The following is a 23,718-nucleotide window of genomic DNA, read 5'->3' on the forward strand; positions in this document are numbered from 1 at the left end:
TCCTAGTCACTCCTCTGGAATTGGCCAATGTCACTTAAATGCATGACATCAATACTGAACAGTGAGTCCAGAAATATCCTAATTAGTCCATTTATCTGGCTTGAAAAGCTTTGGAATTATCCTCAACCAGTCATCCTCTACACCAGTGGTCCCCAAACCCCAGGCCACGGACCGGTACTTGTCCGTGCCTGTTAGGAACTGGGCCAAATGGCAGGAGGTGAGTGGCAGGCAAGCGAGCAAAGCTTCGTCTGTATTTACAGCCGCTCCCCTTCGCTCGCGTTACCGCCTGAGCTCTGTCTTGTGTCAGATCAGCGGTAGCGTTAGATTTTTATAGGACCGCGAACCCTACTGTGATCTGCGCATGTGAGGGATATAAGTTGCGCGCTCCTTATGAGAATCTAATGCCTGACCATCTGAGGTGGAGCTGAGGCGGTGATGCCAGCGCTGGGGAGTGGCTGCAGATACAGATCATCATGAGCAGAGAGGTTGGACTGCACAGAGACCGTAATAAATAACTGCTTGCAGACTCATATCAAAACCCTATCAGTGAGTGGCAAGTGACCATTAAGCTGCATCTGGTGGCAGGCTTTATAGTGGCAAGTGAGTTGATGTACTTCAATTGTACAGCTGCATCTGCTGGCAGACTTTAAGTCAGAATAGGACACATTTTAGTCTGCGCGTGGCCCGCCCATTATTTTATTTACCACTTCCATCCGCGCCTCTTTCCCACACTGTACACGTGTCTCAGTCATGTTTCGGTAAGCCCACAAGCTAACCCTAGCCAAAATGAGTAAAAAACAAATGTCGCTGGAGAGCTTCTTTGAAAAGGAGGAAAGACCCAACGATGGGAAAGCAGAAGACTCTAAGATGCCAACAAAAAGGAAGCTGCATTTACGAGAAAATACCGAGAGTCCTACTTAAATGACGGGTTCATTGCAACAGGTGATTCACGTCCTCCAAGCCCGCTTTGTATAATATGTGGTGACTGGCTACCCAGCGAAGCCATGAAACCTTCAAAACTGCTTTGCCAAATGAAGACCAAGCACCCTGCATTAAAAGACAAGCCTTTGGGGTTTTTCAAGAGAAAAAAATGTGAACACGAAGAACAGAAGCAATTATTGAAGGTCACCACTTCATCAAATGTGTCTACACTGAGAGCGTCATTCTTAGCGGCTAACTGCATTGCTAAAGCTAAGAAGTCTTTTACTGTCGGTGAAGAGTTGATCCTGCCTGCTGCTAAGGACATTTGTTGTGAACTTTTAGGAGACGCTGCAGTTCGAAAGGTGGCACGTGTTCCTCTTTTGGCTAACCATAACTAGACGAATTGATGAACTAGCAGAGGATATTGAGGCACAGTTGTTAGGGTTAATGAGTCACCGTGGTACACAATCCAGGTTGACAGGTCTACTGATGTTGACAACAAGGCAATAATGCTTGTTTTTGTGCAATATATTTTTCAGGAGGATGTGCATCAGGATATGTTATGTGCACTTTCATTGCTAACCAACACCACAGCTTCAGAACTATTCAAGTCTTTGATTACATGTCAAGAAAACTGAATTGGTCATTTTGTGTTGGTATATGCACAGACGGAGCAGCTGCCATGACTGGACGGCTTTCTGGTTTCACTACCTGGGTCAAAGAGTTCGCTTCTGAATGTGAGTCTACGCACTGTGTCATCCATAGAAAAATGCTGGCTAGCTGAAAAATGTCACCGGGACTTAACAACGTTTTGCAGGATGTGATTAAAATCATCACCCACATCAAAGTACATGCCCTTAACTCACATCTGTTCATGCAGCTCTGTGAGGAGATGGACTCAGAGCACACACGTCTTCTCTTATACACAGAAGTGAGATGGCTTTCTAAAGGTAGATCACTGGCCAGAGTTTTTGAGTTATGAGAGCTGCTCCAGAGAGTTTTAGAAAAACAGTCACCACTGGCAGCACATTTCAGTGACACAGAATGGGGTCGCAAAACTTGCTTACTTGTGTGACATATTCAACCTGCTCAGTGAACTCAATCTGTCGTTTCAGGGGAGAACGACAACTGTGTTCAAGTCGGCAGATAAAGTGGCTGCATTCAAAGCCAAACTGGAATTAAGGGGGCGATGAGTGAACACTGGGATTTTTGACATTTAAACATTAGCAGAGATTTTGAAAGAGACTGAACCAGGGCCTTCTTTCTCCCAGCTGGTGCATGAGCACCTATCTCAGCTTTCAAAAGAGTTTGTGCATTACTTCCCAACCACAAAAGATCCCTGAACTGGGAAGGAATGGATCCACGATCCATTTGTGAATAAGCCAGGTGAATCGACTTCATGCTAGAAGAGCATCGACTGAGATCGCAAATGACAGTGCCCTTAAAAGTACGTTTGAGACAACTTAAAATCTGCATACATTCTGGATTAAAGTCAAGGCAGAATATCCTGAGATTGCCACAAAAGCACTGAAAAGCCTGCTTCCATTTCCAGCATCCTATCTTTGTGAAGCAGGGTTTTCTGCAGTGACAGCGACCAAAATGAGATTTCGGAGTAGGCTGGACATAAGCAACACGCTTCGGATGTCACTATCTCCCATTGCCCCCAGATGGGACCATCTAGTTGCAGGAAAACAACTCAGGGCTCCCACTGATTCTGCATTATGGTGAGTTGTATAATTATTTCATTATATATTACAATGTAATAACAATAGAAATAATGTGCACAATAAATGTAATGCTCTTTAATCACCCTGAAACTGTCCCCCATCCCCCACCCCGGTCTGTGGAAAAACTGTCTTCCACGAAACAGGTCCCTGGTGCCAAAAAGGTTGGGGACCACTGCTCTACACAATGCTACCTTAAAATGTATCTACATCTCCCACCTCCATTCCTTTCTGGTTCAGGCTGTCATCACCCTAGGCCTGCATCCTGTGTCTGTTTTCCACTTACTTGCCTCCTGCTGCCAGACTTGTACTCCTTACACCATGATGCTATACATGGATCAGCAGACATTCACTGAGTATCTGTGATGAGCAGGCACTGTGCTCATGCTTCAGGGCATTGTTTATGAGTGGGGCAAAGGCCCTCCCTTAAACTATGGGGGAGGAGAGCACATTCTAGCATAGGCATCTCCAGGTTTATGGAGACGGCATTTGACTAAACTGTTAAGAATGTGTGGATTTCAAAGCAGAGTTCAATTGCATTCCCAAACCACCACAAGCTAGGAGGAGAGGCATGGATTAGATTCTTCCTCATATCCTTCTAAAAGAACCAACCCTGCTGACACTTGAGCTCAGACTTCTAGACTCCAGAACTGTGAGAAAATAAACTTCTGTTGCTTAAGTCACTCAGTTTGTAGTACTTTGTTACAGCAGCCCTAGGAAACTAATACAAGCCCCAAACTAGAAACAACTCAAATGTCCATCAGCTGTATTTACTCAGTAAAACAGGTAAATAAAGTATGGTATAGTCACACAATGGAATACTATACAGCAACAAAAATGAACTAACTACAACCACACTCAACAATATGAATAAACCTTACATACGGAAAGTTAAGCAAAAGAATCAGACTCAAAAAGATTACATACAGTATGATTCTGTGTATATAAACTCAGAACTATAAATTAGCCCAAACTAATTTATGGTGTCAGGATTATGGTTACTCTTTCTGTGGGAGTAGAGACAAGAAGTGGGCCAAAGGGTTTTCTGGGTTTCTGGAAATATTCCGTTTCTTAATATGTGTGCTTATGCATGGGTTTGTTTAGTTTATAAAAAAGCAAGGGGAAGGTCTGCGGGACCTAAGTGTACACTGATTTAGGGAACCCCTGAGCAGAGAAGAGGGGCCGAAGCTCTGGATGAGTGGCAGGATGTGTGGTACTAAGTGACCTTGAAAGGAAGATTAGAAATGGTAAACAATGGTCCTGAGAGCCATCATCCAGAGTCTGAGAGGCAGCCCTGAAGAGGGGATGGTCACATTCCCAAAAGCGTTTCCGGAAACCAACACTAACAGCACATCTCAGTGGAACAAGACATTGCACAGAGAGCTCAGCCAGTAAGCTCTTGTAGAGACAATTGGCAAGCAGGCCAGGAGTACCCCCACCCCTGGCAGTGCGACCCTGGATGGGTCATTAATTTGTGGGTGCCTCCTTGGCAGAGCTGTGGCGAGGATTAAGATAATAGGTATCAAGTCTGGCCTCATTGTAAGAAGTCACTAACTTACTGCCGGGACTGTTCGGGCGGGTGGCCCTGCCGGGCACCCGTATCCCCGGCTGTAGCACCCGCGGGGACCCTCTTCGGCGACCCAGCGGGCGCCTGTGAGCCGCAGGACACCATATAGGGACTCCGGACCCCGCCACTGGATGCTGAGGCGGTGCACGTGGGTCAGCGCCTTTTCCTCTGATTGGGCTGGAAGAGGCCCGGGGAGGGGACGTGGACAAAGGAGGAGGCAGGGATTGGTTAAGCCTGGGAAGAAGGCGGGGTCTTGACAAGGGAGGGAGGCGGGACCGGAGTCTCCCTAGGCCCCGCCTTTTAGCTCCGCCCCCTTACTGGGAGTCTGGCTTGAGCAGGCGAGGCTGAACCTTTAGTGGAGCCTTCTTACGTCTCCTAGTCCTCCCAGCAACCGGTGACGCGGCCCTCATGAGGCAGACCACTGGCCAACCCGGGAGAGCGGGGCTGGAGCGTGACCCCCAATCCCGAGGCGCCTCCCAGCTCCCCCCACTCGGCGGCCCCGCGCTCCGCCAGCTCCTTCCCTCCGTTCCCCGCCCCAGTCCCGCAGTGCGGGAGGCTGGGGTCGGCGAGCCAGCTGAGTGGGAGCCGCGCGGTGTCCGAGGATCCAGTCGGCGACCGGTGAGGGGACCGAAGGGCCGGGAGGGAGGGTTAGCGCGGGGCAGTGGCCCCCAACTTGCGCCCGGCTTCTTCCCTCCGCTCCGGGCGGCTAGCGTTTGCAGCCGTCGAGAACGACGCCCCGGCAACGAGTGACGCGGCGCCGCAGCGGAGCAAGCGATTGGCCGGCGCACGCCCGCTGCTGCCTCGCGGCCTGCTCCTCCCAGGCCTTGCCCTCCGTCTGTCCTCGCCAGTCCTCCCCTGGTGACCTTCGTGGCTGGCGGCCCCACGACGCGGACATCGACAGGCTGAGTCAGTTTAAAAGGGCAGCGGCAGCCTTTGGGCTCGGTGGATGTTAAACGCCCCCTACTCTCCACTACGTTTTTGGTGCCCTGCCTTGCCCTTCGCGTGGGCTGGCGCCAAGTGTGAAGAGCTGGGGTGGGCTCGGGGTGGGAAGTTTCGTGCAAGGAGAATCTGACCAGTAACTCGTGACAAAAACTGACTGATGCACCCGGGATTGGCTGCGCTGCGGGAGGGCCAGGGAAGGCGACCTGCTCCTGTGGGGCGTTCCTCATTCCTCGAATAGTTGTGCTCAGCTCCCGTTAAGTACTAGGCACCAAGTCTTAAAATGAGTAACCAATGTCACTACTTACTCTCGAAGCTGCCGGTGTGTAGGGAGGGTCTACGAAAGCCCCACACTGCTCTAATCCTGTTAAGTAGGGTTCTTTCTTGGGGGGGGGGGTCGGGGGGAAAAGACTTTAAAAAGGTCTTGCCGAACGTTTAGGATGCGTAGGCGGTAAGAGACCTCTTTTTCAGGGTTCCAGGGAGAGTAAATCCTACAAACTCGGCAACTGCAGTTCTCAGACTTAACACCTTCCCTCTTTTCATAGGAAACATTATTACAGCTTCCTTTACTGAGTTTTCTCAGGCCGGAGTGTTAGACACCCCACGTCCCCTGTCCAAGGTCACACAGCTGGTAATGGAAGACCCAGAATTTGGACACTTGCCTCTCCGGTCTCCTACACAGGTTGCAGTAAAGGACTTAGTAAACCAAGTCAGAGTATTTGCAGTATATGCAGTGGATAGGGCTGTGGAGGATAAGATGACTAGAGAGAGGCCCTCTCCTCCAGGAACCTAACGTTTGAAAGAATTGTATTCCAGATTAATACATCATTTTAAAAAAGCATTAGATACCTTATGTGTGCCCAACTTCTTGCTAGGCCTAGGAAGAGTGCAAAGTACCATACAGTCCCTTCCTCATCCCAGTTCTGGGCTCCTCTGGCTCTTCTGGGCTGTAGTCTTGCGCATGTGTCAAAGGAACATAGAGAATAAACTATCCTACTATGTCCTCTCCCTGTCAACATACATACATTCTCCACACTTCCCAGATTTCACAGGAAAATCTTTGTGAAAAAACCTTGCAAAAGAGTCTGTTTGGATCATGATCGGGCTTGGGTACTTGGAATGGGGAGGGAGCTGTCACTCCTGTTTCCACCAACTCCTTAAACATGTCAGACTGGATCTGAAGCTGGAAGGGGCAATGTCTTTTAAAGTACTGGACCTTGATTCCGTTATGGGAAAAAGGGAAGTGAGGAGTGGCCATTCTGGTGCACTGGATTTCATACCCCATGCTCACCTAGAAAAGAGACCGAAACCTTTCCAGAGTAGATTGGTACAATCACTGTTTTGGAGGCGTGAAGGTGCTCAGTAGGGCTTCTCTGAGGAGGGATTATTGGCGCAGAGCCCTGAATGAAGAGGAGAAAGGGCTTTCAGGTGGCAAGAACTACAAGTGGAAAGGCCCCAAAGCAGGCTCCAGAGGGTCAGGGCAACTATTCCATCCATCCAGTTCCTCCCCCCTCCTCCTCCCAACAGTGAGAAGTGGGTTATTTGCTTCTAGATGGATGTAAATTTCAGCAGCCTCTTGGGGTGTCTCAGAGTCCTGGAGACTACATTGTCATTAGGGCTGGGCAACAGACTTTAGGACTGGGACCAGGGTGGGGGGTAAGTATATATAGAGAGGCCAGCAGAAGAATCTTCTCTCCCGAATGCAGCTACTGCTCCCCAAACCACTTCTTAGGCTGACCGTTTCCTTTCCTCTACCAGGACCACAAAGGAATCCACCACAGAGTACACAGAGTGAGCCCCGGTCCCATGATGGTCCCTGGGGCCGCCTGGGGCTTCCTGCCGCACTGCTGCCAGCTGGCCAGGGCCAGGAAAGGTTGGGGACTATCGGGGAGAGCCAGAGACAGGCCTCCCAGCCTGCCATCCCCTTCCTGTCCCTGGACCCACCTGCTGTCCTTGTGGCTCTGGATGAGCTTGCACCACAGGGGAACCTCAAGTCACATAGGGGTAACCAGTAGTACCCACCTCAAAGGACTACTGGGAGGATGAAAGGGGTACATACACAGAAACATATGAGAGCCATTCCATACTGATGCTAGTAATAACTGGAAAGCAGCAGTGATAGGCTTTGCATGAGTTATAACACCAAGTCCCAACCAGGTCTCCTAGATGGCAGTACAGATGTTCACTTTCCTGAAGAGCAGATGGGTCCTCTGGAGGGTGTGGCCAGAGCCCCACATCTTGGGAGATGAGATGAGTGGCTGTCTTCTGGTTACTGAGGCCCTAAGGGTCAGGGCAGTTGGTGACCTCTTCCCATGCAATCCCCTTCAGGGACTGTGAGGTGGGTCAGCCTCCCTTTGTGCATTGTTCCAGGATTTGGAAAGGCCATTTGGCAAACACTATCTAATAGAATAAAAATGTGAGCCACATTTGTAATCATCACTTTTCTTAAAAACAGGTGAAATAAATTTTAAAAATATATTTCATTTAACCCAATATATATGAAATATTATTTCAACATATAGTCAACATTAAACATTATTCATGAGATATTTTGTATTCTTTTTTCATACTAAGTCTTTGAAGTTTGGAGTGTATTTGACCTATAGCACATCTCACTTTGGACCAGCCACATTTCAAGTTTCAGTTGCCACATGTGGCTTGTGGCTACTGTAGCAGACAGCACAGCTGAGACAGCCCTCAGACCCACTCCTGCAGCCCAGACCAGTTTTATCGAACTCTGGCTTCAAGATGGAGGAATTGTGAGATGATCACTTGCCTCTTCATCATGCCCAAGAAATGTTGGCCTGGCAGAAAAGATAACCAGGGAGGAAAATCTTTATACTGACTGAACAACACAACTCAGAAGAAAAAGAACTACACTTCTCTCACGGTAGATTGTTAGTAAATGTACTAAATCCTGATTAAGTCCAACACTCCTCTGAACAGTTAGATATGGCATGAAATGACTGCAATATCTATTAAGAAACAAGTTTCGTGGTATACGAAACAGAAATTTATCTTTATTGTGAATATGTTTGCCATTAGCTTATTTTCTTAGTAATTGTCTTTTATTAGTTACGTATAATAAGTTTGTAAGTATTAAATACTTGAAAGGTACTAAAATACTTTAAAGTACTGAACAATTAGGACTTTTCATCAATTCACATGTAATTACCCCCTTCCCTCTTTCAAAGCCTCCCTTGTACTTATTTTTTTCCAAAAATCAAAGAAATTTGGTGGTATAGCAGCTTCAGAACTCAATCAGGAAAATGATGGTTAGGACAGTCTAGAAATTGTTCTTCTTTTGGCACAGTAATATTTTTTTTTCTTTCAGATTTCCTCCCAAGCATAGACCCTTTCCTTCCAGGGCAAGCTCCAGCATGGGGTGAGGTACAGAAGAGAGACTTGAAGGATACACCCTGGCACTCAAGCACAAAACCTGCACCCTTGACCGGGGTCTCTTATTCCATGTCTGTGATGGGGCAAAATGGTATCTTTGTTTATATATCATTTATGTGTGTGTGTTTTCATTTGTGCATTTGTCTTACCTTCCTTGGCCATGTGCCCTTGAAGGCAGTAGCCTGGCAGAGGGTGTAATCCCAGAAACTTGGCCTGAGAGGTGCCAGGGTCTCCAGAGACACTCGGGTGAGGGGGGATACTCACTAGGACATAAGCATTGCTCTCTTTGGCATTTGGGATCAACCACTGACCCTTGAGAGAAGGTTTTATTCACACAAGGGCAAACATTCTTTTGAATTTGACCAGCTAGAATTAGCAGCCCAAGCAAGTGTCTGGGCTGAAAACTCTCTCTGGAAGAACCAAGAAACTCCCTCTAAAGTCTGCTCTCAGGTCTGCAGAGGGGCTCTTGCCCCTGCTTGCAGATTTTGTTTAAAACTCATCCTCTTTGAATAAGATGTCTAGGATTTAAAATACTCCAGACCACCGCCCCCTGCCCCCCAAAAAAAAGTGTATGGGCTGGGGTAGGGTGGGGGGAGTGTCATAGATGAAACGAAATAGCAAAATGTAAATAGACGCTGAAGGTGAGTGAGTGATTTGTGGTACTATTCTTGTTAGTTTTTTATATTTGAAAATATCCATTTTAAAAATACCCTCTTCCGGGCTTCCCTGGTGGCGCAGTGGTTGAGAGTCCACCTGCCAATGCAGGGTACACGGGCTCGTGCCCCGGTCCGGGAAGATCCCACATGCCGCGGAGCGGCTGGGCCCCTGAGCCATGGCCGCTGGGCCTGCGCGTCCGGAGCCTGTGCTCCGCAACGGGAGAGGCCACAACAGTGAGAGGCCTGCGTACCACAAAGAAAATAAAATAAAAATAAAAATACCCTCTTCCAAGAAATGTTTCCTCCTTTTCTCTTCTACCTGCGTCTGTCCCCTTTGCTCAGTTAAAATTCACATTGTCCCTCTTATTTTATCCTTTCTGCAGGGCACAGCACATCCTGCTCCAGAGGCACAGGGAGAGAACATGCTATATCCACCACTCCTTCCCAAGAAGGAGGGGAACAGAAGCTTCAGAGCCCACCCCTGCAGGTCTGTAGTTTTAAAGGCTTTTTTTCAATTGACCCCATTTGCATCCAAAAGATGAGGACCCCATCTATGGGGTGTTTTAACCACAGTTCTGGGTATTTGAGTTTCCATCTGCTAATAAGAAAATGACTGGTGACTATTTTGTTTGCTTACTCTCACTGATCTGTTGGGTGACGTGGCCTATAACTTATAGTGACTATACCTGTCTCCCGTGTCCCACTGAACTGAACTGGGGACAGATCCATGGATCTTGAGGGGAACAGTCAGTGGTGAGGCCAGTCAGGTGAGGAGAGCAGCCCAATTTGTGCTCTAAATAGAGGGCACAGGAGGTTCTGTGCACAAATGCTGACCCTGCTCACAGAGAGCCACCTGGACCAACTTGTCAGAAGGATTCAGGGATACCATTTGAGATGAAGAAAATAGCAGAGCAGATTCCATCCCCATAAAGGGGCTTCTTTGCTAATCCAGGTTCTCAGATCCCTGGAGCTGGGGCAATGAGGAAAGTCTGCAGAATGTTTGTAAACAACTCGAATGCCCTGAGAATTAGAAAGGATGTCCCTTCCTTCTCCCCAGCCTTGCCTAGAAATGTGAAAATCACTTCTTTGATAATGCCATCAACTTTTGATAATATTCTTTGTGAATTATCCATGCTTCCTTTTACCCCTTTCCTGGAACCTGAGTTGCTTTCTCAAGGCTAGGCCACGGAACTTTGAGACTGTGTACTGATGTGGTGTGATTGTGTATCAGGTGCTGTCCAAAGCCAAGGAGCAATACTTTGGGTTTTCTCAGATACCTTCCATTGCCCAGGTCCCAGCCCTTCCTGAGCCTTTTGCCCAGGCTGCTGCTGGATAGGTTTATGCTTCACCGCTTCCAACCCAGGCCTGGCTGGGTTCACACTGGTTACTCAGGAAACCCTGGGTCTTCAGAGGAAGGCGTTGATGTGGTTTAGACCCAGGGGACTTCTCATTACCCATCCCTCCTTGGTCGTTTCCTAGTGCATCTCCAGGCCAAGGTCCCTGGGCTAAGGTCATAAAACAAGCTGGACACTCTTCCTTCCCTTCTGAGCAGTGTACTGGAGGAAAGCTCCCCTCTTGAGTCCCTCCTGCCCTTCCTGGTGGCACAAGGACCCCTCCCCGCCATATTTCTAGGACTCCCATGGCTTTGCCTCCTCTTGGAGAATGGAACTCCAGAGATGGTCTAGCTGAGGAAGGTACAGAAAACGGGGAGCCTGTGCTTGCCCCTCCATCCCCCAAGGTGTAGCTGTCATAGATGCTGCTGGGGCTCACAGTGACCTTCTCCCTGCAGGGTTCACGGCACATGGTAAACCTAGCTGCAGCCCACCTCTGAAACAGCCACAGCACCGGCTGTGAGAGAAGGAACCCCGGAATCCGCGGACCAGCTTTCCAGGCCCCCCTCTCTTCCCTCTGCTACCGTCGTTCCCTTTCTAGGCCTTAAGAAAACTGAAAATAACGGTCAGCTGGAGGAGGTGGACTCCAGAGCGTGAGCGGCACGCCGCACCCTGAGGGCACCCGGCCCGGCCCTCATCATGCTCGCTGGTGCCTCAGAGGCAGCAGCCGGCAGGCCTTATGGGTGCGGTGAGTGTGGAAAGAGCTTCCGCTACAGTTCGGTGCTGCTGCGGCATGAGCGCGCCCACGGTGGCGACAGCCGCTTCCGCTGTCTGGAGTGCGGCGAGCGCTGCGCACGGGCCGCAGACCTCCGTGCGCACCGACGCGCTCATGCGGGCCAGACGCTCTACATCTGCAGTGAGTGTGGCCAGAGCTTCCATCACAGCGGCCGCCTTGACCTACACCAGAGCGCGCACAGGCGGCGCAGCCGCTCCTGCCGCTGCCGAGCTTGCGGCCGCTGCTTCCCACACCTCCCGGCTCTGCTGCTGCACAGGCGCCACTGGCACCCTCCCGAGCGGCCCCGCCGCTGTCCGCTGTGCCCTCGTGCCTTCCGCCAGAGCGCACTGCGCTTCCACCAGGCACGGGCACACCCGTGGGGGACACCGGCCGTGCCCGCTGACACGCTCCATCGCTGCACTCAGTGCCCTCGGGCCTTCCGCAGCGGTGCGGGACTTCGGAGCCATTTGCGTGTCCACGCGGCCAGGAGCCCTGGTGACTCCACACTTCGGCAGCCAGGCACTTCGGACGCACACCAATGTGGTGTGTGTGGCAAGAGCTTTGGCAAGAGCTCCACACTAACTCGACACCTGCAGACGCACTCGGGTGAGAAACCTTTCAAATGCCCGGAGTGTGGCAAGGGCTTCTTGGAGAGCGCCACCCTGGTGCGCCATCAGCGCACGCACACGGGCGAGAAGCCCTATGCCTGCAGCGACTGCGGGCGCCGCTTCAGCGAGAGCTCCACACTGCTGCGCCACCGGCGCAGCCACCAGGGAGAGCGGCCACACGCATGTGCCACGTGTGGCAAGGGCTTCGGGCAGCGCTCCGACCTTGTGGTGCACCAGCGCATCCACACAGGCGAGAGGCCCTTCCCCTGTACCGAGTGTGGCCGCTGCTTCAGCGACCGCTCGGACCTCACAAAGCACAGGCGCACACACACAGGCGAGAAGCCCTACCGCTGTGAGTTGTGCGGCAAGCACTTCACGTGCGTGTCCAACCTCAACGTGCACCGGCGCAACCATGCTGGCCACAAGCCCCACAAGTGCCCTGAGTGTGGCAAAGCTTTCAGTGTGGGCTCCAAGCTGGCACTGCACCGCAAGACGCACCTGGGCGAGCGGCCGGCGGAATGTGCGGAGTGTGGCAAGTGTTTCAGCCACAGCCGCTCCCTGTCGCAGCACCAGCGGGCCCACACACGTGCTCGCACCGCTGCAACTACAGCTGCCGCTGCCACTCAGGCCAAGGCGGGCACTGCCCTCATCTTTGCTGGGCAAGCAGGACAGGAAAAGCCAGGGCTTTTTGTGTCTCAGTTGAGAAAGACTTGCTGAGAGTCTTCTCTGGAGTGGGCTAGATAAGCACTTTTATAGTGCCATAGGGATGGGTGGGACAACTTGCAGATGGAGTTCTGTGGAAGGACAGCGTGGCATATTACCTTTCTCCACCTCTGTTGGTAGCTCGTCACCTGGCCTCTCGCTGCACCCCTACGCCTACTTCCCCTGTCAGCTCTTTGCCTGTTCTCTGCCCGTCCTTCCCCTCTGAGGTGTAGGTGCAGGGGGAACCTCCCAGACCCCACGCGTGGAAGAGCACCCAAGTACTGGTGTGTCCCGTCCCTGCTGCTGTGCTCTCGGGTGTTTCCTGGTTTCCCATCAGCATCCTGTCTTCTCTTGTTCCGTCTCCTTTCTCCAGCCCGAGCGTCCTGTACCTCTTCTTTCCATACGCTTTCGGTGTAATGCCTCTTCAGGTCATGACCACAGACGTGGCCAGAGTCACATCCCACAGGCCCTGTGGTCTTCTTGCCTCTTCCTTTCACTTGACTGTTAGTCTCTCTGCTGCTTTCTCCCTCAGCTTCAAAATTCGCAGAGAGATAGTGGGAAAGCTCACTTCACTAAAGGTATCTCCACACCAGAACCACCCAGAGAAGTGCTTCATACCATGTAAAGGTGGGCAGGAGCTCTCAGCATGGCTGCCCACCTGTCCCATGGGACAGACCTGTTGATGTACAGATCAAGGTGCCTCTCAGGACAGTGTTCTCCAGGTGGGGGACATCAGCCCTGGGACCTGAGTCAAGACCACATGGGTCCACAAAGCTGGGCACTGCCAAGTGCAGTAAGAACGCTCTACACAAATTAAGCTTTGGAGCCACGAGGAAACTGAGCTCCACAGAGGCCACAGTGCAGGGATGAAAATTCCCTGTAATTGGCTGACTTTTTTGCTTGCCGGTGGTGAAATAAAGAATGATTTGACTTCCAGATGCCAAGAGCTCCCTTTGTCAAACCTGAGGCTGCTGTGTTTGCAGACTTCAGGAGTCACCCAAGAGACAGGCCCTTTCAAAATTCCAAGGTCTCTGGTCCCTTCCCAAGCTAGCTCAGCAATCTTGCACATATAGCCCCCTCATTTTTGCACTGGAAGGCAAGATTCTTCAGGGGCCCCTGTACATTTGGCTCTCTTGGTTAGTGGAGAGTACAAATGTGGCCCAGGGACACACCTCTAATCCTACTCCAGCCCAACCCTCTGGAATTACCTAGTGCCTTGCCTGAATGCAAGAGTGGAGGGAGTGCCAAGGCGAATTGGGAAAGCTGGGTCTTCAGGGTGGATGCAGGTGGGGGCCTGCAGAGAGAAGAATAAGGCCTGCACTTAGGGTGCACTCAGGCACATTCCAGGAGAGCCTGCTTCCGAAGGAATCAAGATTCCTGTACCTCAGGTGCCCAAACACTCGCTCTGCTGCTCTGCTCACACACGTCCATGTAAAATACTGGGTTTATTCTGTCCTGTAGGAAGACTAAAGTAGCCTGGCTCCCCTAGAGCACAGTCTTGCCCCTGCCCTGCACTCCCCATCACCCTAGTCCCCAGGGACCAGTCATCTGGCCCTTGCTCCTTTCCAGTCCCTGGCTCCCCAAATTCTGGGGAGTGCTTACTGCTAAGGGAGCAGTGTGGGAGCCTGAGGAGCCAGAGAGGGCCTGGATCCCTCGTCGGTCCCCAGGGATGCAGGGGCAGAGATGCTGGAACAGGACTCCAGTGGACCAGCTAATTCTTGTGGGGCCAGGAGCAAGGCGGGGTGGCTTTTGCTGCGGTGAGCTGTGACACTGTCTGGCTTCTCGAAGCGCTTGCCGCAGAACTCACAGGGGAATCGCAAGGCAGCCACCGTCTCTGCATGCTTGCGCCGATGCCAATTCAGGGACGCCTTCTGGCGGCAGGTGAACCCGCAGATCTCACACCTGAGCCAGGGACAGCAGAGGGAAGAAAGGGGCCTCAGCCCATCTTGACTTCCCCAGGGGTTCCTCCTGGTCCCAACTGCCCAAATGTCCTGCCAGCACGTCCCCATTTCCCCCCGCCCCAGGCTCTCTTCCCTACACTCACTGCAGGGGCTTCTCTCCGGTATGGATGCGCCGGTGGATGACCAAGTTGCTGCTGGTGCGGAAAGACCGGGCGCAGAACTCACAAATGTAGTCTCGGGTATCTGTGGGCACATGGGGGACAGCCCGGCATCCATCCCCAAGCTGAGGCCCTTCCTTGGTCCACCCCCACTGTCCCCCAAAGGAGTACTGTCCCTATTCAGCCTGCATATCTCACTCCTCCCACCCCACCCCCAACAGTGCCGTGGGACCTGTCAGGCGCCCTGTGGGTGTCAAGAGCCAATCCCCTCTCCTTTCTCCCTGAACCTGCCCCCCTGCCAGCTCTAACAGCACCTGCCCATCGCCCATCTCCAGCAGTTCTCACAGGCCTGCTGTGGTTTTTCTCCTACACCTCCTGCAGCAGAGGAGGTAGCCTTGCTTTTCATGGCGCCCTGTAGACCTCTGTCCCGCCGCTGCTCTGTATCCCCTGCCATCAGACCACACACACACCCCTACAGCCTTCATCCGCACCACGCTCCTGCACCCCACACAGCTCTGGCTCCAGGCCCTCTCCTCAGCCATCACCACTGCTGCCAGTTCGTTTTCTACATGTCCAGCACTCCCCTCCCCTGTTCCCTGGCCTGCATAGACCGGGCCGCCCCCCACAACCCTTCTCAGCCACCATTCCCAGGTCATGCCCCATCACTGAACCACCTTGAAATCACAATTTCAGACATCCCAGTCCCAGCCAGGGCCCCCTACCTTGTCCTGTTACAGTTATCCCACAGTTCCAGGCTGCCAGTCCAGCAGCCCGCTGCCTTCCCACTGTCCCCCTCCCCTCTCTTTGCCCAGTTCATTTCCAGGGCATCTTTGTAGCCTTCCTCCACTCACACTACCAACTCACCCGTCCCTCTCTTCCTCAGCTGTGCCTGCTTGGTTAAAGCCCAACTCAGGATAAATACAACCCTTGGCCTGATCCAGGCCGGCACACGTATGCCAAGGGGGGCAGAAACACAACCTACAACACCCCACTCTCACCCCACTTTGAGCTCTACTTCCATACACAACTACAAGTGTGAAGCCTCACCCCCGCCGCACACACACTATGCCTCTGCATCTCCTCAGTCAGTTCACTCTCCCACTTTCTAGAGTTCAGAAGGGCATTTTCCACACGACCTCCTCTTTCTACCAACCTCACTCAGCAGTGACCTTGTTTTATAAGTCACCAAGAGGAGAGGAGCCAGGAGAGAATGCCCACATCCTCCCCCCGACCTGATCCACCAGACAACTTGCTTCTGTGCCCATACATGTGAATAGTCCCTGCTTCCCTGTGGCTGCCCTCCAACTGTGCTCAGATACACCCCTCCTCAACGACTTAAGGTTGCTCAACCCACCCTGGCATCAGCAAGCCTTTCCTCTCTGTGGGATCATTCCCATCTCTGTGCTCAGGCTCACAGCCCTCCAACTTACACCTATTTCTCTGCTTGTCTTCACAGTAGAACTCCAAAGAGTTGTCCATACTTGCTGTCTACACTTCCTTAGCTCGTCTCCGCTCTGAACCCAGTCCATTCTGGCTGCCATCTCCCCTGTCACGTGCCATTTTGTCATCTGGTCAAGGATGGCTTCCCATCGCCCTGCCTGGTGGCCTGTGCGCATCCTCATCTCGCTCAGCTCTGCAGCACCGGCACGCCTCACCCCTCCCTCCTCCCTGGAGCACTTTCTCCACTTGGCTCCTCAGATACCGCTCTCTTCACCTGCCTCGCCGGCCCCTATGTAGCTGGCCTTCCTACCTGCCCTGCTCACACCTCCTCTCTACCTATGTTCACGCTCTCCCTGTACGAACACTCCACCCATGGCTCTAAACACCACCCATATGCTCACGATGAACGCTTTTTTCTTGCCCAACATCTCCCCTGAACACGAGATTCACATTTTCTGGGATACCGAAGTAGCATGTCCCAAATAAAATGTCATGTGCCTTTCCTTCTCTCTCATTTTCAGGAAATCACATCACCTTCTGCCCAGTTGGCTCAGGCTGGAACCCTCCAAGTCACCCCTGACTCCACAGTCCTACCCATGGACAATCTGTTCTTCCCACAGTAGCCCTGGCTCCATCTTCACTCTCTTGTCAGTCTCCAGCCACTTCTCACCAACTCAACTGTCTAGGTCACTATCACTGTGCACTGCACATTCCTGCTATCCCCTATTTTCCACATGGCAGCCACAGTGCTCCTTTTAAAATCCATTCTGTCCCTCCCTCCACCGCACTGGTGCCCATCACATTTGGCCAGGAGCCAAGCCAACCGATGGTGGTCATGCAGGCCCCTACCACCTATCTGACGTCTCTTCCTTCCTTTCTAATCTCCTGGCCTCCTCTCTGTTCCTGGAACATGCCCGCAGATGCCAGTTTAGGGTCCTCTCATGTGCTGCCTGTGGATGTGGCGAAGCCTCCATTCCTCCCTTCACTTAGGTCTTTGCTCAAAGGACCTTTCCCAGCTCTTTGTAGCCCTTCACTAGAGGGGACATCTTAGGTGAGTACCGCCTGCTTTATTCACTGCTGTATCCCAGCACCTAGAACAGTTTCAAGCAGGGAGGATCTAAACACACAGAAAGTGCAGGATGAGTGTGTGAGCGAGAGTTATCCCAGAGCAGTGTGACAAGACCCGCATATAGGAGGTGATTGGCCTCATGGGGGAGGTGAAGGGACTCACAGAGGGAGGGGAAGGGACCCACAGGGGGAGGGGAAGGGACCCACAGGGGGAGGTGAGGAGGCATTTCCACCACTCACCACTGTGCAGCTTCACATGCTCCTTCAGGTGTTTCTTAAAGTTGAAGGACTTCCCACAGGCCGGCTCTGGGCAGGAGAAGGACTTTTGGTGGACGTGCTGGTACTTCTTGTGGTGCTAGGAGGGGAGGAAGCGCATGGTTTCCTCGGGGCAACCACCAGGGCTGACCCAGCAGGCAGGCTCTTCTGGCCTCTCCCACAACAGTTCTCCTTGTCACCGCCAGCTCATATCATCCTGGCCAGTCCTCACCTATACATGAGCACCCCAATCCCATCCCTTCCTGACCCCAAACTCTGCCCTCACCCTATCCTGTCCTCAACTTCCATTATCTCACCTCTTTGTCACAACCTCACCTTGCAATGCCCAGGTCCCTGAAAAAAGTGCACTTCTGGTGACACTCTTGGTTCCCTAACTATGGATTTGCCATCTGCCAGGGATGGGAACACATTTTTTGGTGGGTATGATTATTCTCCTTGATATCAGTATCAATGTACAACAATATTGCTCAGATGGCCTACTTTTTATTAATAGCTCACCATGGGATTATATCATTTTCTCCTAAATCTGCTTTGGAAATATATACACACACAGACACACACACACTCACTCTCTCTCTCTCTCTCTCTCTCTCTCTCTCTCTCCTTCTCAACCTGGAACACTTTTAAGGATAGTGTGTTCTTCAACTTTAACTCCCCAAGTATTTCTGGAACATATTTCTCTTTTTATCTGGTCTAATTTCACATCCTGGCTCACTAAGTTGCATGCGCTTTCCCTTTCTCCGTAACCCCATTTTCCCATAATTAAACTGCTGCTGGGGGATACTTCAGTCTCCTCCATTAATAGACTCAGGTATGTTTGACCAGCCCCGCTGAATGTTCTTCTCAGAAGCCCAGAGCTTCCCCACCACTTGGGGACCTTCCCCCTCTCCCAAATCCCATCCACCCAGGCTTCACCATCCCTCGGGTCTGGGTTCTCTCCGGGCCTCAGAACCCCGTGAGAGCTCTGGCTGAGTGTGGGGCTGGGACTCTTCTCTCTCTGTGCCTCAAACCTCTCCTGCAGGGAGGCTGGGGACAGGTCTGTCCCCTAACCCTCCTGGAGTGAGGCCCGCCCACGTGGGACAGCAGGGCACGGCAGCCCGAGGGGGTGAGGAACCCAGCACCGTGACCCACTAGCTGAGAAGCCTTGGGCAATGCTCAACAGTTCCGTGTTCCTTGGTTTCCTCATCTGCAAAGCAGGAGTAGTACCAGCACCCACTTCATAGGAATGCTGAGAAGATCAAAAGACTTGACACATATCAAGCGCTTAGAATAGTCACTAGCACCCCAAAAGCCTGAGGAATGCCACCATCATCTCCATGTGGTCATCAGAGGGCCTGTGTAACAAGCAGTAGTGGGCAGCAGCTGCGCACCTGAGGCTTGGTTTTCTGCCTTATCTACTAGTCATCTGGATTAGTGATTACTAACTATAGGCAAGCTCTGCACGTCCATCCCAACTCTTCTCTCCCTGGCTCTGAATTCCCCCCACACCCTAGGCTTCTTTGCCTCAGCTTCTCCTTCAGCCCTTCTCCTCCACCCATGAGGCTACACAGAACCCAACCTGTACCCCTCACATCCTCACATTCAAATACTGCCGGTTTGAGAAGATCCTTCCGCAGCCAGGGAAGTCACAGGGCAGCAGCTCTCTTTTGGCAGCTTTCCTGGGGGAGGAGAATAGGAAGCACGAGGACTTGTGCAGGCTCTCCTCCACCGCTCTCCGCTCCCTCCCCCACCCAGAGCCACTTCCCCCAGTCCTACCTAATTCTCTTGGGGCCGATCTGAGCAGTGTCCTCATCCCAGGCCGAGGCCAGAGCAGACTGAGCCTGACTCCCAGGGCTACGGGCAGCAAACAGGGAGCAGAGGGCCTCGAGGGAGGGCCGTGTCCCCGGACGCCCCTGCCCTCCGTCTCAGCCATCAGGTTACCTGGCCAGGGGCTCAGTCTGCTGGTCTGCTTGAGGGGTCCCCCTGAGCTCCGGCTGTATCCTGACTTCCACAGGCAGAGGAGCTCCAGAGCCCAATGAGGATGGCGAAGCAAGAGGAGTTGGGACAGCTGCAGGGGCCGGGGCGAACTCCCCATCCTTCAGTGCATGGGTGACAGGGGAAGGGGGTGGTCTGGGGGCATCTGGCTCACTGCTGAAAGGAGAATGAAAAAGAGGAAGGCATTATCTCCCTGGATTCTCAACCAGCCCCAGTCCAGCCCCAACCCCTACATTGCAAAGATCCCAAACTCAGAACAACCCTACCCCTACCACAGGCTCCCTGTTCATACCTACTTTCAGCTTTCATTTTCCCCCAGAGCCTAACTTCCTTTCCACCCAATCCAAAGCCTCTAGTTCTTTCTGCCTTTTCCAAAGCCTACCCTGCCCTCTCCACCAACAAGCCCCTCCCTCAAGTCTGCAAAGCTCTGGGTTCCCCAGCCAGTCACCCCCTCCCTCGTCCTGCTCTGCTCAGCATCCTCCCTCAGCCCCAACTTGCTCATCTGGGGAGGAGCTGTAGGTCCATGGGCTGGCATCACTGAGCATCTCCTCTTCATCCTCATCTTCCTCTTCTCCGTCTTCTCCTAGGGATGGGAAGGCCTCCGGCGGGGGTTCCACCCCTCTGCAGGTCCAAGGAAGGCAAGCATGAGGTCTTGCTCCCTCACTCCCATTGTCCCCTCAGGTCTATCCTGTCCCCCACCCCCAGCCCCACACTCACCCGGGCAACCTGGCCTCCTCAGTCCTCTCATCATGCTTAGATTCCAAGCCTGTTGGCATAGGTAGGGTCAAAGGGGAAGGAACTCTGTATTGGAGGTTTGAGGACAGGTGGAGTTCTAAGGTCTGAAGTGGTAGGAAGACGCTTAGGAAGGAGGAAGTGGGGGCAGAGGCTACTGGAGTGGGAGGGGTTGTTTTATTTTCGAGATGGTCCATTCACATGGTTCAAAAAAAAGTGGTTTTTTTTTTTTGAGCCATGTGAAAAGTCTCCTTTCCAATACTATACCCCAGCCACCTCATTCCTCCTACAGGTAACCTGGTTTCCTACATGCCCTTCCAGAAATATCTGATACATTCTTAAGTACAAATATTTTCCTTTCTCCTCTTATTTTTCCACCAACGGTAATATACCATACATCCAGTTCTGTATTTTGCTTTTCATACCTAAAAGTATATTTGAGGATGTACTTCCTTGTCACCATAGAGTTTTTCCATGGAGAAAGGATCATTTTTAAAGAATGGGGCTCTGAGCTACAGGGACAAGAACACTTTTGCCTCCTTTTTTCTCCGTAACTTTTCTTTCCCCCAGCCTACCTGCGGGCTCCGGCCCACTCCTGGCTTCTGGGCACCAGCTTCTCTGGCCAGTACTTGCAAGGGGGACCAGATTAGGCTCCTCTGGAGATGTGGGGCCTGAAGAGGGGCCCCAGGAGAAGGTGTGGCCGGCTGAGCACTCCCACACAAGCCCCCCATCTCGGCCCTCAGGTCCCCGCAGCCCAGGCACCAGGCTGCACTCTCGACTGTGAGCATGAGACAGGAGCACCAGATACTGCAGACCCTTGGGGGCCACAGGCTCAGGACCTAGAGCAGTGAAGGCAACAGTCAGGGTGAGCTGGGAGGTCCTCTCCTCTCATCCTGGAGAGCTACACTCAGACAGCCCTGTACCCCCACCCCCTGGGCAATCCTGGTTCCTAATCCAGTTTACCACTGTTCAGAGCCCAAACCCCAGGGTTCTGAGATATATTGCTCCCTTCTCCACAGGCTGCCTCCTTGGGCTCCCCAACTCCCCCATCTCTTCCCAAACTCACTCAAGGCTCCCTCTTATCCAACCCCCTTAGGAAGGGTGCTTCTGGGTCACACAACTCCCTGCTGCCCCTCTTCTCTCTCTGGCTCCTAATCCTCTATCCCTAGCCCTACCCACCTGCACAAAGCACGCAGCCTGAAGAAGTGTACCTGCCAGGGGGACAAGAGACAGGTCAGGTGGGGGGGGGCCCATGTGGCCAACTGCCCTCAGCTCTGGGCATTCACACACTTACGGGGTCCCCTATTCTCCGGGACCAAGAGGTGGGGGGAGACCCTGGGAGGCCACAAATCACACTGGCCTTACTGCTGAAGTGAGAAATCTGCCAGTGGGAAGGAGCAGCAGGCCAGCACTTGATGTGGGGGAAAGGGGGCGGGTAGGGTGCTGGGTGTTGCAGCCTGGGTGCCCTCCGCCAGAACCCTTGACCCGGCCCCTAACCGGTCCAACAGGAACTTGGCCAGCTGCGAGTGCAGGGAGAAGCCCAGCTGCTCCTTGAGGAGGCACCACTGTTCCATGTGGCCGCCCAGGCGGATGCGGCACTTGCTGCGGCGCGCATCCAGCTGCCGCCGCTTCTCTCGCCGCCTGCGGGACGCGTCCGCAGGGGAGGCAGCCATGAGTACCAGGGCCTGCGGGGTCGGGGAGACACGCGTGTGGGCCGACCTGATCCGGGGCCAGAGGCCTCGGCTCCACCCTCCGCTGGGGCCTCAGTTTCCTCAACGGTGAATTGAGGCAGAACTAAACCACTGCAATAGAATTCGCTGCCACTGGGTCCAAACCACCTCTGCTTCCATTACAGGGAGTGTAAATTAGCGCTATGGGGTGGGTATCTTGGGGGTGGGAGGCAGGGGGACTGCATCAAAGTCAGAATGGCCTGATCCTGGGCCCACTGACGTGAAGAACTAGAGCTCTGGGTAAGGAAATTTCGACTAGGACGGGGCAGAGGGTAAGGTAACAGTTTCATCTTCAAAAGGGCATGGGTCTTTACTGCTTGATGAGGGAAGGAGAGGTCGTGTGCATTGGGAGAGCTCCTCACAGTTGGGTCGTTGTGGGTGGAGCCGGGACAGGGGGCGGGGAAGGGGGGGGTCTGGAAGGCGCCCCCCACTCCGTCTCGGGCCGCCCCATTGAACACTCACACTGCGTCGGATAGGCCAATTCCTAAGGCAGCCCCCAGGCCGCCCAGAGCTCCCGCCGCGGTCCACCCCCACCCCGGCCTTACCTGAGCGCCCCCACCCGCCCTCATCCCGACTGCGCCTGCGCCTCCCCAGCGTCGCGCGCAGGCCCGGAGAGCGGCGGGAGGACAGGGGCCCACCTAGCGCGCGCCGCCTCCGTTTCTCTTTTAAGAGGAACCCGTCCCCCTTCGCGTCGGTGGCTCCAGCCTGGAACTGGGGCCCGGGCTTGCCGGGGAGGGGAGAGTCGGAGGCTGGCTGCGCGCGCCTGCGCACTAACCGCCCAGCGCAACGCCTGCTGGGAGCCTTGGTTCCCACGCGAAGTGTTCAGGTTCGTTGCTGAGTCCTGCGGGGGCTGTGGACGGGTTGCTTCCGCGGCAACCGCCTGTGCTTGACCAAAGGCTTGGGGAAATGGAATAAGTAGGGCCAAGCCCTCCTCCCGTGCGCCGGCCCCAGCCCCTTCAACCTGCCCAGGGACGTGGCTTCTGCAGTTGTTCCTGCTTTGTACTTCACCTTCGTTTTCCCCCTCCCAATTGCCACCAGGAAGCAAACACGTGCTGCAGAATCAGACACCTTTAAAACCAATTAGAGCCCTCTCCAGACCCCCAAGGCAACCACCAGCTATGGCCCATTCCCTCTGTTCCCCGTCAAAAGTCATCCGAAAAGTTAGTTGCCTGTATTTGCTGCAGACTATTCCGCACTTCATTCCCTCTTCAGTTGACTCGCATGGAGCGTTTCTCTCCACCGAGCCACTGGAATGGCGCTTGTCAAGGCCACTTGGGGTAGCCACTTTGCTAAAGGCAGTGGTCAGTTCTCTGCCTCTCTACCCCTAGAGCAACATCTGACAATGTGGATATTTCCCTCCATGCAACGCCACAACCTCCACTACAGGTTGCCTTCTGTCACTTCACACACTCCTGGTTTTCCTCCCTCCTCATCGGCTCCTCCTTTCCTTTGCTGGATCTTCATCCACTGTCTAGGCAAAACAGATCGAGTGTCCTCTGGTTTGGGCTTTGTCCCTGGACCAAGTCCTCTCTCTTCTGGACCAAGTCTTCTCTTTTCTTTCTTCTTGTTTGATGTATTTGGCCCCATGGCTTTAAATACAGTACACTGATGACTCCCAGTTTATATTTCCAGCCTAGCCTTCTTTCAGCTCCAGACTCATATCTAACTGCCCACTTTACACTGATAATTGAGTTAAGAACTAGAACAGTGCCTGGCACATAGAGAGCGGTGACAAAAGCTAGTTGATATTTTCTCAAACATGAGTGTGGCCAACACATAACACTTCGCAATCCTTGCCCCTCTCCTATCTCAGTAAA

General features: G+C 53.0%; 2 protein-coding genes across 11 annotated transcripts; one reads left to right on the forward strand and one right to left on the reverse strand.

Annotated features, from left to right (window-relative positions):
• The first annotated feature begins 4,596 nt into the window (after nucleotides 1–4,596).
• ZNF672 (zinc finger protein 672) lies at nucleotides 4,597–13,538 on the forward strand. 4 transcript variants are annotated; one of them, XM_081230999.1, is made up of 5 exons: nucleotides 4,597–4,830; nucleotides 7,726–8,048; nucleotides 8,486–8,641; nucleotides 9,590–9,693; nucleotides 10,996–13,538. In XM_081230999.1, exon 5 carries the CDS (start codon nucleotides 11,237–11,239, stop codon nucleotides 12,635–12,637), a length of 1,401 nt encoding a protein of 466 aa, XP_081087125.1. In that variant the 5' UTR covers nucleotides 4,597–4,830; nucleotides 7,726–8,048; nucleotides 8,486–8,641; nucleotides 9,590–9,693; nucleotides 10,996–11,236; the 3' UTR covers nucleotides 12,638–13,538. The 4 variants fall into 4 exon arrangements, with proteins under 4 accessions (XP_081087125.1, XP_081087124.1, XP_081087123.1 ...); XM_081230998.1 differs by having other exon boundaries at nucleotides 7,726–8,041; XM_081230997.1 differs by lacking the exon at nucleotides 7,726–8,048 and having other exon boundaries at nucleotides 4,600–4,830.
• Nucleotides 13,539–13,916: 378 nt separating this feature from the next.
• On the reverse strand, nucleotides 13,917–22,637 carry ZNF692 (zinc finger protein 692). 7 transcript variants are annotated; one of them, XM_081232842.1, is made up of 12 exons: nucleotides 22,447–22,533; nucleotides 21,669–21,856; nucleotides 21,351–21,382; nucleotides 20,747–21,010; nucleotides 20,157–20,205; nucleotides 19,938–20,060; nucleotides 19,386–19,592; nucleotides 19,221–19,298; nucleotides 19,045–19,123; nucleotides 17,430–17,544; nucleotides 14,667–14,766; nucleotides 13,917–14,524 (listed from the first exon to the last, which is right to left on the reverse strand). In XM_081232842.1, the coding sequence occupies exons 1-12, from the start codon at nucleotides 22,468–22,470 to the stop codon at nucleotides 14,227–14,229; spliced, it is 1,557 nt and encodes a 518-aa protein (XP_081088968.1). In that variant the 5' UTR covers nucleotides 22,471–22,533; the 3' UTR covers nucleotides 13,917–14,226. The 7 variants fall into 7 exon arrangements, with proteins under 7 accessions (XP_081088968.1, XP_081088967.1, XP_081088969.1 ...); XM_081232841.1 differs by having other exon boundaries at nucleotides 13,920–14,524; nucleotides 19,386–19,595; XM_081232845.1 differs by having other exon boundaries at nucleotides 14,385–14,524; nucleotides 14,661–14,766; nucleotides 19,386–19,595.
• Nucleotides 22,638–23,718: the final 1,081 nt, after the last annotated feature.

Source organism: Mesoplodon bidens (assembly GCF_964165515.1).
Source record: "Mesoplodon bidens genome assembly, chromosome: 4".
NCBI lineage: Eukaryota > Metazoa > Chordata > Mammalia > Artiodactyla > Ziphiidae > Mesoplodon > Mesoplodon bidens.